We start from the raw sequence: 15,960 nt of genomic DNA, 5'->3' as shown, positions 1-15,960 counted from the left end.
TGCAAGAACAGTACAGAGACTTCCAAATACCCTTCCCTTCACTTTCCCCATTATCTCTTTCTCTTCTTTACCTACCCCCACCCCCTCATTCTATTTTTCCTCAAAAAAAAGAGAAAGAAAATCACTCCTTCCCAGCCTTGTCCTGGATGCCTGGCCCCAACACCTGGGGAAACCATCTGACAGTAACTGATAGTTTTCCAGAGAGGTAGGCAGATACAAGGCATGTTTTAAAAATTATTCTGTTCCTTTTTTGCTTGTCACATAGATACTAGTAATATGAAAGTCCTATGAGTTAATTTTATTTTTTCCACAATAATTTTATTTTGTGGTCCTTTCCAATTATAGAAAGGACTGCTTTATTTTCCTGGTTTCCTAGTATTGTATGGATATACCATCATTTTAAAAATGAAAATTAGGCCAGCCACCATGGCTTATACTGGTAATCCCAGCACTGTGGGAGGCTGAGGTGGGAGAACTGCTTGAGCCCAAGACTTTGAGACCAGCTTGGGTAACACAGCAAGACCTCATGTCTACAAAAGTAAAAAATTAGCCAGACATGGTGGCTCACGCCTATAGTCCCAGCTACTTGGGAGGCTGAGCAGGAGGATTGCTTGAGCCCTGGAGGTTGAGGCTGCAGTGAGCTGTGATTGTGCAACTGCACCCCAGCCTGGGTGACAGACTGTCTAAAACAATATAAAGATAAAAATAGAAATTAAAATCAGTTTTTTGACACATTCCCATGGTCCATGATTCAAAGTTTATGAAAAAAATCTCCCTGCTACACCTAACCCCAGAGTCCTGGGTCCCTCTTCAGAGGCAGCTAAGCTTCGGCACTCCCACGCCCTGCACTTGGTGGCCATCCGGATTCCATCATGCACAGGTGTTTTCCTGCAACAACACACTTTGAAGAGAATTCCTTCTCGGTGCAGAGAGGCCTTCTTTCTGTGCGTGTAGGATCATCCCTTGGGAGATTTCTGTAGCTTACTTAATCCGCTGTCTTGTTGATGTGTGTCAAGGTTTTCAGTATTTATTAGATCAATGCTGCAGTGAAGCAGCTTTTATAGACTTCACATTGCACATGTGCGACATAAACTTAAGAAATCTCTGCATTGTGGGGTGAGCACGCTGGTAACTTCTGGACATTGTCCAGCAGCCCACCATAGGAGCGGTGGATGTACAGCCTCCCCAGCAGAGTAGGAAGACCTGTTTCTCCCCATCCTTGGCCACCCAGCGAGGTAGCTGCCATTTGGATTTTGCCAAACAAGATAAGGATGAGGTGGATCCAAGAGCAGAAATTACAAAGCAGTGTGTCCCCTGGAGCCTGGACCTGGGGTAGTCAGTCTCCTTTCTCTCCCTTCTATCTGCACATGTTGCTTTGGGCTCTTCCCTCAGCCCCAGCTTCCACCCCCTGCTCCCCTAGTGCTATGGTCTGAATGTTTTTGTGTCCCCTCCCCACAACTTTGACATGTTGAAATGCTAGCCCCCAAGCTGCTGGCATCAAGAGGTGGGGCACTGGGGAGATGATCAGGTTATAAGGGCAAATCTCTCGTAAATGGATTAGTGCCCTTATAAAAGAGGCCTCAGAGAGCAGCCTTGCCCCTTCCACCATGTGAGAACACAATGAAATGATGGCCTTCTGTGGAGCAAGGAACTGGGCCCTCACCAGAACCCAACTATGCTGGTATCAGCGGGGGACTTCCCAGCCTCCAGAACTGTAAGACATACATTTATGTTGTTTAAGAGTCCCCAGTCTGCGGTATTTTGTTAGAGCAGCCCAAATGGATTAAGACAGAAAATTTGGGGTGCTACTCTAACAAATACAACATGGAAGAAGCTTGGGAACTGGGTAATGGGTAGAGGCTGAAAGGGTTTTGAAGTGCAGGCTGGAAAAAGCCTGTGTTGCCCTGAACAGACAATTTTTTTTTTGAGATGAAGTCCTGCTCTGTCACCCAGGCAGGAGTGCAGTGGCGCGATCTCTGCTCACTGTAACCTCAGCCTCCTGAGTAGCGGAGATTACAGACGTGCACCACCACACCTGGCTAATTTTTGTATTTTTAGTAGAGACAGGGTTTTGCCATTTTGGCTAGCTAGGCTGGTCTGGAATTCCTGACCTCAGGTGATCTGCCAGCCTTAGCCTCCCAGAGCGCTGGGGTTACAGGTGTGAGTCACTGTGCCCGGCCCATGAACAGACTATTAAAGGTGATTCTGGTGAGGCTCCAAAAGAAAAGAAGAGATTTGCTATTCTCAACCAGAACGTTGGTGAAAATGTGAACAGTAAAGCTATTCTGATGAGATCCCAGATGGAAGTGAGAAATGTGTGACTGGCAATGGAGGAAAGGCCATCCTTCTTCTAGTGGCAAATCACTTGGCTGAACTGTGCTTATGTATTAGTGTTTTGTGGAAGGTAGAACTTACAGGCCACTGCAATTGGATATTTGGCTGCAGAAGTATCTAAGCAAAGTTTTGAAGGTGCAGCTTGTGAAATGTGAAAAGAGAGAAGTGATTTAAAGATGGGACTGTTACTTAAAAGGGAAGCAGAACTTAAAGATCAGGAATATTTGTCAGCCTATGTTGATAAGAGTGAGCCAGCCTGTTTAGGAGAGAAGATAAAGGTTTTGCCATTGAAACTGAGGCTGGGAGCTAGTCCAAGAAAATGGAAAAATGACCCCAAAGGCAATTCAGAAATCATCAGAGCTGTTCTGCCCATCACAGGCCCAGAGCGCAAGACCCGCAGCAAGCAGGGGCCATAGCAGAGAGCCCCGCTTCAGTCACCCTGAAGCCCTAGATGGTGGGGCCATCAGCCAAGTTCCAGCCCAGGAGAGCCTTGGGCCTGTGAAAGAGACACAGAGCTGCCACGAAGGTGGAGCCGCCACGGAGGTGGAGCCACCACAGAGAACCCCCTTGAGGGCAGGCCCTCCCTAGGGGCTGCCGTGGGGCAGGGCCACCCAGGGCCTTGGGGGCTCAACTCCTGCCCAGTGAAGGTGCCACCTGTGGGGTTGGAGGGTGGGGCCACCTCCCAACACAGTGGGCCTGGGGAGCACAGTATCAAGACAAAAAGGATTATTCTCGAGATGAATCTCAAGCTGTAAACCATAATGTGCTGGGACCTGTAGGTTTAGGACTTGCTTGGGACCTGTTACTCCTTTTCTTTTTTTCTGTTTCCCTTTTTTGGAATTGGAATGTTTATCTTGTGCCCGTCCCACCTCTGTGTGTGTGTGTGTGTGTGTGTGTGGTTTTTTTTTTTTTTTTTTGAGATGGAGTCTCACCATGTTGCCCAGGGTGGAGTGCAGTGGCATGATCTCAGCTCGCTGCAAACTCCACCTGCCAGGTTCAAATGATTCTCCTGCCTCAGCCTCCCAAGTAGCTGGGATTACAGGCACCCACCACCACGCCCGGCTACTTTTTGTATTTTTGGTAGGGATGAGGTTTCACCATGTTGGCCAGGCTGGTCTCAAACTCCTGACCTCAGGTGATCTGCCCGCCTCGGCCTCCCAAGGTGCTGGGATGACAGGTGTGAGCCACCACGCTGGCCTCACCACTATATTTTGAAGGCACATAACTTGTTTCATTTCGCAGGTTCACAGCTGGAGGAAATTTTGTCTCAGGTAGAATTGTGCCTTGAGTCTGAAACGTAACTGATTTAGATAATATTTAAATGAGATGTTGGACTTTGGACTTTTGAGTTGATGCTGGAATGAATTAAGACTTTGGGGGTTATTGGGATGGAATGAATTTGTTTGGCATGTGAAAAGGATATGAATTTGGGGGGAACCAGGGGCAGAATGCAATGGTTTCAGTGTTTGTATCTCCCCAAAATTTGTGTTGAAATTGTAATCCCCAAGATGATGGGATTAGGAAGTGGAGCCTTTTGGGGAGATGATCAGGTAACAAGGGCAAAGTCCTCATGAGTGGGATTAGTCCCTCCTAAAAGAGGCCCCGGAGAACTCCCTTGCCCTCTCCAACACAGAAGTTGCCTGTCTTTGAACCAAGAAGTGGGGCCTCACCAGGCACCCAGCACGCTGGTGCCTTGATCTTGGACGTCCAGCCTCCAGAACTGTGAGCAACAGATTTCTGTTGTGTAGAAGCTGCCCGTCCTACAGCATTGAGTTCTCACAGCCTCAGTGGACTAAGACTGAGACAGCTAGCTCGTCCCGGACTGAGGCGTCCCTGTTCTGCTGTGCTTTCAGAATCGGGTTTCTCCATTCAAGGACATGATTTTATGCTTCTCTGAAGAGGATTGGTCCCTTCTAGATCCTGCCCAGACTGGCTTCTATGGAGAGTTCATCATTGGGGAGGATTGCGGGGTCTCAATTCCTCCAAGTAAGACTTAACTTCCCCCTATACCTCAAGACCAGGGAACTGGGCAGGGGAGTTCTCACTTGGATTGAGTCAGCTTCGTCCCATAAGATCAGGGAAGCGGGGCCTGCATCATATTTCTCTGTTCACCCCCAACCTGGATGGGAGGTCATTTGCACACAGCGGCCCTATAGGCAGTGTATCCGACTGATCACCTGCCGTCTCACCTCATCAGGCTTATCAGAACCAAATAGAACATGTGCTGTATGTCCATTTCTCTTCCATCACTCTTACCCTTTCGTCCTTTTACGTCTGCTTTACACCCAGAAGCCTCAGAGAGACCCCCAAGCCCATAGCTCTCCCTGCATGTGCTGCCCCCACTGCCCCTGCGCTGCCGGCTCTGGCCTTTTCACTTCTCACCCCTGATGGTGCCACGCCCGCTGGGCATCCCTCCACCTTTTCTCTTCTGGACCATGCCCTGGTTGCTGTAGGATCAGATTACTAATAAACATGTATCCTGCCTTTTTCTTTGAACAGACGAGCTAGCTGCCCAGCCGGATCTCTCCCAGAGAGAGGAGAATGAGCCACGCGTTCCAGAGCTGCAGGATCTCCAGGGGAAAGAAGTGCCCCAGGTCTCCTACTTGGGTAAGTAATGATTCCAGAACTGAGTGGACAGAGTAGGGTGAAGGGCTGCTGGCAGCCAGAGATGAGCCCACTTGCTGACTTCTCTCTGCAGCCCCTAATTGCCTTCTTCATTTCCCCAGACTCTATGTGGGTCTTACATGTCTTGCCCTGTCCCTGACTTTTCATAGAAAGAATGGGGGACCTACTTTTGCCAGGCATTGGGATTGTACTCCCTCGGCCAAGGACTGGGAGATAATAGGAATGTCTTTCTCCTCTGCCTGTAAGTTACATCGGGTTTGTGCTGACCATACAGCGGCCCCTCCAGGAGTGAGGTCAGATACTCACGACAAGCCTCGTTGCGGAGGGAGTGTCTCCTCCTTACTGGGCACCGAGCACAGCCCTTTGAGGTGCCTCACCTGTCTAGTCTTCCATCTGCCTGGTGCAGGGGTGCTGTGAGGACACTGGGGTGTGGGGAGGTGCTGGGGCTCAGCAGCAGCAGTTTCCAGCCCTCCTTCAGGCTGTGTCGCCAGCGCTTGCACCCATGATCTCCATGCCATGGTGCTTCGAGGCACCTGCTCCTTCAGGAGGAAATAGCTTTGACAGAATCATCAGCAACTTCACACCTCCTTCCCCTTTGAGACCTACAGCGTGAAGCAGACAAGGTTTTGACACACCATCCCCACCTGGAACAAGCATTCAGAGACGGCGTGGCACAGTAGCTCCTGTCCCATCTCTACCCCGTAGGCTCTGCACAAGCTGTTTGTGCAGGATGTGCGGAGTGTGCAGGAGCCTGTGGTGATGACTATAGAAAACCCACCACAGAAAGTGGGAATAAATGCGGGGCTGGGGGAGGTACTTGTCTCTGCCATAGAGTAAGTGGAGTAGAACCCGGATCTGCGTAGACTCTGTCTAGCTTCACAGCTCATGTTTGTGGAGTTGGCCCATTCTGCCTTCAAGTTCATTCACTCAGCAGACACTTCCTGAGTGGCCACCCCCTGCCAGTCCCCAGGAGGGAGCCCAGGGCCGCCCCCAGATCATAGCCTGGCATCTGTTCAGGTAGCACCTTCCCAGGTAGTGCTGTAGGTGCAAGACAAATCAATTTTTCCGTTTCCAGGCCGGGCACGGTGGCTCAAGCCTGTAATCCCAGCACTTTGGGAGGCCGAGACGGGCGGATCATGAGGTCAGGAGATCGAGACCATCCTGGCTAACATGGTGAAACCCCGTCTCTACTAAAAACTACAAAAAAAAAAAAAAACTAGCCGGGTGAGGTGGTGGCACCTGTAGTCCCAGCTACCCGGGAGGCTGAGACAGGAGAATGGCGTGAACCCGGGAGGCGGAGCTTGCAGTGAGCTGAGATCCGGCCACGGCACTCCAGCCTGGGTGACAGAGCGAGACTCCGTCTCAAAAAAAAAAAAAAATTTTTTCCGTTTCCTCCTCTGGAAAGACTCTCCAAGTCTCCAGCCATTCCAGGTAGAAGAAAGGAGGAAACGTGAGGAGCTGCAGGTGCCAGGGTCCCAGGCCTGCCCGCAGACGGTGGTGCCTCAAAACACCTACCCAGGTAAAGAAGGGCCAGGGAGGTGTGGGGTGTGTGCCTGTGTGTCCATGTGTTCACATGTGTATCTGGTGTGTCGCATGAATGTATGTGTGCAAGTGTGGCATGGGGGATGGTGGTGTGGAATGCATGTGTGCGTGCATATACGTGGTGTATGGGGTGAGCTGCATGTGTGAGTGTGTGCATTCACAGGTGTACCTGTGTGTTGGGGGCACGTGGGTGTGTGATGGAAATGTGCGGTGGTGAGGGCATGGGACAGTTAGGAATTGAACTCCTCAGGATCCCCACTGACCGCTGCGGTGGTGTTCTTACCTGCTTGTCCAGATTCCTCTGTGCTGGGGTCATTCTCCAGCTCACTCCCAGTCCCGGGCTCACCCTCCTTGCCTTTTCTGGGGGCCAGGGAGGGTGTGTCAAAGCAGGGTGCTGCTGTAGTGCTGTTGGTGATGTGGCAAGGGTTTTTCTTCTCTCAGCATGGATGGCCAGCATCCTGGCACAGTCTTGGAATTGGGATTAAAGAGCAGGTTTCTAGTGTACTGAAGCTGCACAGGACTCTTGGAAAGTGTATGTTCCATTCCTGCTTTCAGAGAAATAGCCACAGTGTAGACTCTGAGTCGTCTTGGTAAAAGTCACCACCTCCAGAAGCAGAGGCTACAATGCTGCCGTCTTTTATAAGTTCTTCTCAGTATCAAACCCAAGCCTCTGATTCTTACCGGAACCCACGTGTCACTGTAGTTTTCTGCAGCTATGGAGACCGACTCACACGCATTATCTGTTCTCCCTGTGATGCTTTTAAAGGCAAGATTTGTGCCATTTTGACCCAGCTCCATGCATTTTGTACTTGCCCCCTTTCATGCATGGACAAAGGGGCTTTTCTAGTGTGGGAGATCTGAAAGGATGAGATCCTGCTCCACAAGCATGGATGCCCACCCCTGGTTTTCTAAGAAGCCCACCTCTGCATGCCAAGGGTGATGCATTCATTTGGGGTCCACTTGGAGTTCAAGCGCAGGCTTGATGTTTGTGATGCACTTTGAATCTTCTCTAGCTTCTTTCTGCCCGTAGCATGTCTCTCAGCCCCATTAATATACTTTTAGAAGATTGGATGGATGTTCATGTATACACAGGAGTTTTCAACTCCATTCTTCCCTTGTTGGACGCTGACACAGACTACTCTGAAACAGTCAGAAGCCAAGGGTTGCTACTGAGAAGGGAGAGATAATAGATTTCAAAGAGTGGGCACTGTTTTTATTTTGGTAGCTCCTGCCAGCTTGCCTTCCTAAAAGGCTTTTCCCGCCAGCTGATGCCGGATCGCTGGTGACAGGTCTGCTTCTCTGTATCCACGCCCACACAGGACACTCCCAGATGTTGCTTACCCTCTGGTGTTTTGGGCAGCCTTCTAGCAGTCTCATCTGTTTTCTCCAAGGAATTCTCTTCATATTGTTGTGTTGGTAGCACATAATAGGACTGTCCTTGATTTATTTCCCCTTTTGTAGAAATTATGCATCGAATTTTGGTCATTTTAGCTGATTTGAGGTGATGTTGTCCGCTATGAGCTATATTACTCTGTTAGGGCTTTCATAACAAGTACCACAGACTAGGTGGCCTAAACAACAGAAGTTTATTTTCTCAGTATTGCGGAGGCAACTAATAGAAGATCAAGGTGTCAGTAGAGCTGGTTTCTTCTGAGGCCTCTCTCCTTGGCCTGGAGATGGCCACTGCCTTGCTGTGTACTCATGTGGTCTTACCTCTGTGTTTGTCAGTGTCCTGATCTTCTCTCATAAGGACACCAGTCATACTGGACTGTGGAGCCCACCCACCCATATGTCCTCATGTTAACTTAATTACGTCTTCAAAGAGCCTGTCTTCAAATACAGTCACATTCTGAGGTCCTTTGGGGTTAGGACTTCAACATGAAATTTTGGGAGAACACAATTCATCCCCCGTAAGACCTCACCCTCAGGACCTTCAAAATTCATGTCTCTCCCACATGCAAAATCCATTCACCTCATCCCAACAGCCCCCAAATTCTCAGCCTATTTCAGCATCAACTGTAAGTCCAAAATCTCATCTAAATATCAACGTCTCAATTGGGTATGGGTTAGACCTGAAGTATGATTCATCCTGAGGCAAAATCTTCTCCAGCTATGAACTGTGAAGCCAGATGTTTTCTGCTTCCAAAGTACAACTGTGAGAAAAGCATAGCATAGACCATTCTCGTTCCAAAAGAGAAATCCAAGAGAAGAAAGGGTAATGGGTCCCAAGCAAGTCTTAAATCTAGCAGGTCAGGGCCGGGTGTGGTGGCTTGTGCCTGTAATCCCAGCACTTTGGGAGGCTGAGGCAGGCGGATCACCTGAGGTCAGGAGTTCGAGACCACCCTGGCCAACACAGGGAAACCCTTTCTCTACTAAAAATTCAAAAAGTAGCCAGACGTGGTGACACACACCTGTAATCCCAGCTACTCAGGAGGGTGACGCAGGAGAATTGCTTGAACCCAGGAGGCAGAGGTTGCAGTGAGCCAAGACTGTGCCGTTGCACTCCAGCCTCGGCAACAAGAGCGAGACTCCATCTCTCTCTCTTTTTTTTTTTTTTTTTTTTTTGAGACGGAGTCTCGCTCTGTCACCCAGGCTGGAGTGCAGTGGCCAGATCTCAGCTCACTGCAAGCTCCGCCTCCCGGGCTCACGCCATTCTCCTGCCTCAGCCTCCCGAGTAGCTGGGACTACAGGCGCCGCCACCTCGCCCGGCTAGTTTTTTGTATTTTTAGTAGAGACAGGGTTTCGCCGTGTTAGCCAGGATGGTCTCGATCTCCTGACCTCGTGATCCGCCCGTCTCGGCCTCCCAAAGTGCTGGGATTACAGGCTTGAGCCACCGCGCCCGGCCAGCGAGACTCCATCTCAAAAAAAAAAAAAAAAATCTAGCAGGTCATTTCCATGGGATTTTAAGGCTCAGGAATAACCTTTGGCTCAGTTCTCTATTCTCCAGGCCCAGCAGCTACTGGCCCTGCTCTTTGGAACTCAGAAGGAAATGACGTCACCTCCTGAGCCTGTACCCTCTGGTCCCGTGATGACAGTGGCAGCCCTGTAACCTCTGAGCCACCTTTGGAGTCATTCTTCCTTTTTCTTGAAGGATAGTCCATATTCATAGCCAGATAGCTCTACTGGCCAGTTTGTAGAATCCCAGAAATCCAATAGCCTTCTTTTATTTCATCCCATCTCTTTTCCTTTCAGTCCCAACTGGCAGTGTTTCTGCTGGTGTATAATACTCAGAAACCCTGCCCTCCATGCAGTTCACAGGGTTGCAGGCCATCAGACGAGGGTGTCCTCCGTAGACCTTCCTGGATAACCTCATCTGTGTTCCTGGCTTCTCTTGAGATGGTAGATTGGATCCATGAATCACACTCAGAATCTCTTTAACAGATGATGAGCCAGCCACACTCTTGATGTCTCTCCAGTGCACACTTTCTTATTTTTTGCAGAATGGATAGACAGAATTTTCCAAATCTTGAAGTCATGGTTCCTTTTTGCTATAACAGTTCCTTCTTGAGTTTCTCTCTCATCTCACGTTTCACTGTAAGCAGCAAAAAACTAGTCTTTGCCTTTGACACTTTGCTTAGATATCTCCTCAGCTCAGTATCCAAGTTCATCACCTACAATTTCTGTTTCAGAATTTTGGCCAAATTCTTTGCCACTTTATAATTGGAGGATCTCCTTTTCTCCAATTTCCTATAATGTCTGTATTTCTACCAGCCACCTCCTCAACGCTTTTTAAACATGCACTTCAAAACTCTCCTAGCCTCTACCCATCACCTAGTTCTAAAATGACTTCGACAGTTTTTGGTCTTTGTTTTAGCTGCACCCTACTTCCTGGTGCCAAAGTCTATGTTAGTCTACTGTGGCTACCATAACGAAGTACCACAGACTGGGTGACTTAAACAACAGAGAAACTTATTTTCTCACAATTCCAGAAGCAGCAAGTCCAGAATCAAAGCGTCAGCAGAGCTGGTGTCTTCTGAGGCCTTTTTCCTTGACTTGGAGACGGCTCCCATCTTGCTGTGTCCTCACAGGGTCCTTCCCTTGGTTGAAGTCTGCCTCCAATCTCCTCCTCTCAGAAGGACACCAGTGATTTTGGATTGGCCCCACTATGTGACTTCATTTTGATTTAATTACTTCTTGAAAGACCCTGTCTCCAAGTAGTCACATGCTGAGGCCCTATGGGTTAGGGCTTCCTCATGTGAGTTTTCAGGCGGACACAATAACATGCACTGTCTGCTCTCATCATTCCATCTCCTCACCCAGTTAACAAATAAGAGATCTTAGCGGCCCACCTTGTCACTTTGTTTTCTTCTTCCACCCAGATCCGTTAACAGAAGTCAACTGCCGATCAGGTACCTTGTTGTCGGCAGCCTGGTAAAAGTTACACCTTGCTCTTGTCTCCACCCCATGAGGTCCACAAAGTACATCACACACATGACCTCACCTGCCCCACCAGCAACTTAGAGCAACCGGCTGCCACTGTCATGCTCACCTTATAGACAAGGTTACCCAAGCTCTGAGAAGCTGTCTGGCTGGAACGAGGTACCTGTAGCTAGAAAACCAAGAGTCGAGATGAGCGTCAAACCTAGCCTCTCGGCGGAGCACAGTGGCTCACACCTGTAATCCCTGCACTTTGGGAGTCTGAGGCAGGTGGATCGCCTGAGATGGGTGGATCGCTTGAGCCCAGGAGTTTGAGACCAGCCTGGCAACATAGTGTGACCCCATCACTACAAAAAATTTAAAACACACACACACACACACACACAATCTCTGTCTTCATCTGGTGATTTCCCTCCTACACTACATGGGTTCTTGGCAGACTCAGTACCCACTCGCAGACTCATGTTGCCCCGACCCCCTTGTGACTGATGGACAAATGCCCCCACCGCTTCCACCACTGCCCTTCGTCTCTCTGCTCTCCATAGCCTCTGTGTCTTCTTGCGCTGCTTCTGTTTGTCTAGCTTCTCCTGTCCTGAGCTGCTCTGACCCGTCAGGGCTCTCCTCCCCACAGCCATGAAGCCCAGACTAACCATGTTCCTGCTCATATCTAGGAGGGCCTGATTCACTCCCCCGAGTTCTAGATTTGACTCCTGCATTTCACAGCAGTGAGGAAACAGGCCACCTGTATGAAGGGCTATGCTCCGTAAGCCAGGACTTCAGGCCGGGCTCTGCACTGCCCACCCAGCCCCTCCCCGTGGTTCCACCTTCCCAGCATCACAGACTCAGGATGCAGGAAGTCCAGAGTAGCTTTACCCATGGCCACCTGTAGCCTCAGAAATGCGGTGCTACTGGGAGCCAGGGAGCCGTGGGGTGCCCGCAGTCTGGGACTGTTGAGCAGCCCAGCAAGGCTGAGTAGCATTTCAGCCCTCCTTCCTGGGACAGATCACCTTAGTTCATGTGTAAACATGGCAACCAATAGGTCATCGGGTTGCATCCAGGAGCAGATCGGAATGTGCCTGTCAGAAGTCTAGCACAGTCCCTGGAGCATGCAGGTGCCCAGCACATGATATGTGTAGGGTGTAGAGTCTTCCTCTCCCATGTCCTTTCACTATCCTGATAGAGCGTTCCCCCATACCTCGTTAAGTATGTGATCTGTACATGGCCAAGGCTTTGCACGGATAAATACAGACTCCTAGAGCTTGAGGGGATGGGGTGGTAGAGCTCAAAAGGGTTGGGGGTGAAGATAAGGGAAAGTGGCTGGGAAGAGGGAGAGCAAAGTGTCCAGCATGCTCTGGACACAGCGTGGCCTATGCTGAAGATTTCGTCCTCACAGGCTACACCAGTGGCCCCTGCAGGGCCGGCCAGGCCGCCCCGGTCACCAAGGAACATTGTAAAAATAAGGGTTTGTAGACTCCAAGCTGAGTCTTCCTGTGCCGGGGTCGTAGGGGCTGGGATGTGGCCTGTGCAGCACCGCTGACCTGCATGTTGCCTTCCCGTAGCTGGCGGCAACCCGCGATCTCTAGAGAACAGCCTGGACGAAGAAGTGACCATCGAGATCGTTCTGTCCAGCTCTGGGGAGGAAGACTCCCAGCACGGCGCGTACTGCACAGAGGAGCCGGAGAGCCCCAAAGAGAAGCCGCGCAGCCTCCCCGCCTCCCACCGGGGCAGCGCCGAGGCCGGGGGCGACGTGCAGACCTCCAAGAAGTCCTACGTGTGTCCGAACTGTGGGAAAATCTTCCGCTGGAGGGTCAACTTCATCCGACACCTGCGAAGCCGCAGGGAGCAGGAGAAGCCGCACGAGTGCTCAGTGTGCGGGGAGCTGTTCAGTGACAGCGAGGACCTGGATGGGCACCTGGAGAGCCATGAGGCCCAGAAGCCTTACCGGTGTGGTGTCTGCGGGAAGAGCTTCCGACTCAACTCCCACCTGCTCTCCCACCGGCGGATACACCTGCAGCCGGACAGACTCCAGCCGGTGGAGAAGAGAGAGCAGGAGGCGGACGAGGGTCCCAAAGAGCCGCTGGAAAATGGCAAGGCCAAGCTGAGCTTCCAGTGCTGTGACTGTGGGAAGGCCTTCCAGCGGCACGACCACCTGGCTCGGCACCGCAGCCACTTTCACCTGAAGGACAAAGCCCGGCCCTTCCAGTGCCGGTATTGCGTCAAGAGCTTCACGCAGAACTATGACCTCCTCCGCCACGAGCGCCTACACATGAAGCGCCGTTCCAAGCAGGCTCTGAACTCCTACTGAGCCTGCCCACCTGGGGCGGCCTCACCCTGGCTGGTGCTGCCCCCTCACATTGGTACTGATCAGCGCCCCCACCCAGGACGCCCCTTCCCCAGGATAGAGAGCACACCTCCCTCCTGGCCTTGCTCTCAGGTAGTGAGCGTTCGGGCGGCACCGTGGGAGCACTCTCCCTCCCCCAGGTGTTGAAAGAGTGGCCGAGTGTTCTGTTTCTGCTGTGCCAAAAACGGGGGGATGTGCCACCACCAGGTTGGACATGCCAGGTGTTCTGCGTCTTAGAGACCCCTGCCCCATGCTCCCCAAGCTCAGGGAGTAAAACTGGGTTATCCCCCGTCGGGGCGGCACCCTGGTCACCAGCCAAACCTCAGTATACTCCCTTCCTTCCCTGTCTGAACGCTAGGATCTGCTCCTGAAGCTCCAGGGTGCCTGCACTTCCACTGAGAAGCTGCTGGAGGGTGTTGGACTGGAGGAAGGAAGAAGGCAGGGTGGGACTGACGGGTTCAGTGGAGAGCAGGGTCAGGCACACTGAGCCAGACGTGTCATGTCTGTGCCCAAGATGCGTGGCCATCAGGTAGGCAGGAGCACCCCACAGATCCAAGATCAGGCAGCCCTTTTGGGCTTGGAGTCTGTGGCAGGGGTCTGCAGAGCTCCTTCTTGAGGTTTGGAAACAGTCATCATACCTTTTGATTTTCCAGAGGGCCAGTTACTAAGGATCTGGAGCTCACCAAAAACAAAGCTTACATTTTAATTTGTGTTGCACACCCACCCCATAGTGTCTTTATACCCCAGAGATCCTTGGTAAATGCTTGCGGGTTGGAAGCTGAGTGGTCATCGTTTAAAAGGCACTTAAGTCCCTTCTTCCAATCTGTCCTGTCTGGGAATGTGGAGCTCAGCCCCCAGTGAGGGGTTCTTCTGTCCTGTGAGCCAAGCTCCAGAACAGAACCTTCCCCGACATCACACTTTACGTATTAGCTTGGAGTGCTGGTGTGTCCATTTTCTAGGTCTGTTGTCACGAAGTACCGCACACTGACTGGCTTAGAACAACAGGAGTGTATTCCCTGACAGTTCTGGGAGCTGCACATCCAAGATCAGGATGTCCTCAGGGTTGGTGCCATCCGAGGGCTGTGAGGGAGAAGTGGCTTCGTGCCTTTGCTGGCAGTTGCCGTTCCTTGGTGTGTGGAAGCGTCACCCACTCTCTGCCTTCATCTCCACATGGCACTCTTGCTGTGGCGTGTCTGTCCCCAAGCCTCCCTTTGTTTAAGGACACCAGTCATGTCAGAGTAGAGCCCATCCCACCAACTCCAGTATAATGTCATCTGCGTCCGCAGCAGCTGTTTACCAATAAGGTCACATTCTGAGGTACCTCTGGTAAGAGGTTGGGACTTCAACATTGGAATTTGAAAGGGACAGCATTCAGCCCGTGACTCCGGATAAACGTGAGGTATGCTATCATTCCTAATTCACAGATGAGTCAGTACAAACTTGAGTGAGCTTGCTCACAGTTCCATCAAAGGCAGTGTTCAGAACCAAGTCTTGGCATTCAGGACAGGTGTCCTCTGCATGGAAGAATCTTACTCAGTAGCCTTAAGGCTGACAAATTCCCCTCCCTCCCTGCCTTCTGATGGGGGCTGGGCAGGCCAGCTGGAGCTGTGTCTCCTGCTGGGATTTGGGACTGAGTGACAGTAGGTAGTGAAACCTCAAGCAATTTAAAACGTGGTATTGTTCCTGGAAGACTGGTTATGTTGGCTAGGGTCAGCAAGAGAGGGCATCAAGGCTGTAGTCTAGCAGTGACTTATTCTGCAAGTCACACCAGACGGGTGTTTTGTATTATTCATATGTCAGATCCTACCAACAGGCAGTGAGCCAGGCAAAGCTCCTGGTGCTCCTTGTCACTCACGTAATTTTCACATCAAGAAAACTCTGGGCCAGGCGCAGTGGCTCACACCTGTAATCCCAACACTTTGGGAAGCCAAGGTGGGTGGATCGCCTAGCTCAGTGACACCAGCCTGGGCCACATGGCAAAACCCCATCTCTACCAAAAATACAAAAAATTAGCTGAGTGTGATGGTGCACGTTTGCAGCCCCAGCTACTCTGGAGGCTGAGGTGGGAGGATTGCTTGAGTCTGGGAGGCAGAAGTTGCAGTAAGCCAAGATTGCGCCACTGCACAAGCTGGATGACAGAATGAGACCCTGTCTCAAAAATAATTTAAAAGCCTCTGCCCCAAACTCGTTAAAAGATTTTATAACCACAACTACTGTTTCTGTGTAGATGCATCTGCGTGCCCAGGAGCAGTAAATGCAATAAAATCATTTGGTTATACTTTGAACACAAACGGTTGAGGCTTTTGCTTTCTAAATAGTTTGTCTCTTGTATCAACATATCTGGAAAAGGGAGAAATCCGATTTTTAAGGCCAAGGGAGGGGAAAATTCCAAGTAGAAGCCAGGCTCTCTGTGCACGTTTACCCCACCTACCTGTGTGCTCCTACCTGTCCTGAGGATTCTCTCAGTAGCTCTGAGGTCTTGAGAAGGCTGTTCACCTTCCTGCTTCAGACGTCTGACTCAGAGAAGAACATTGTTCTACTTACCAGTGTTTTCTGTGTAAAACCACATCATGAAGGAGAAAGCGACAAAGGGAATGTGAGGGGACTGGAAACCACAGGGAGGCTGTGTCTTGAGTCCCCACCACCGATGCAGAGCCAACCAAGGCACCTCAGGAAATGGAATTGCCTCTGGATTTGGAAGTCCTCCTGGGTAGTGTAGCTGAGACCCAGGTTGATGCCAT

General features: G+C 50.8%; 1 protein-coding gene across 6 annotated transcripts in view; it reads left to right on the top strand.

Moving 5' to 3' along the window:
- Nucleotides 1-15,534, top strand: part of ZNF496 (zinc finger protein 496) — a 33,288-nt gene extending 17,754 nt beyond the window's left edge. For all 6 annotated transcript variants that reach the window (XM_030936553.1, XM_030936548.1, XM_030936549.1 and 3 more), the window contains 4 exons: nucleotides 4,188-4,320; nucleotides 4,834-4,941; nucleotides 6,365-6,478; nucleotides 12,438-15,534. In XM_030936553.1, coding sequence (XP_030792413.1) covers nucleotides 4,188-4,320; nucleotides 4,834-4,941; nucleotides 6,365-6,478; nucleotides 12,438-13,183 — 1,101 coding nt within the window. In that variant the 3' untranslated portion in view covers nucleotides 13,184-15,534. The remainder of the gene's footprint in view (nucleotides 1-4,187; nucleotides 4,321-4,833; nucleotides 4,942-6,364; nucleotides 6,479-12,437) is intronic.
- Nucleotides 15,535-15,960: the final 426 nt, after the last annotated feature.

This window comes from Rhinopithecus roxellana, chromosome 8, assembly GCF_007565055.1.
Source record: "Rhinopithecus roxellana isolate Shanxi Qingling chromosome 8, ASM756505v1, whole genome shotgun sequence".
Taxonomy (NCBI): domain Eukaryota; kingdom Metazoa; phylum Chordata; class Mammalia; order Primates; family Cercopithecidae; genus Rhinopithecus; species Rhinopithecus roxellana.
This window is presented reverse-complemented; position numbering and strand designations above follow the sequence as displayed.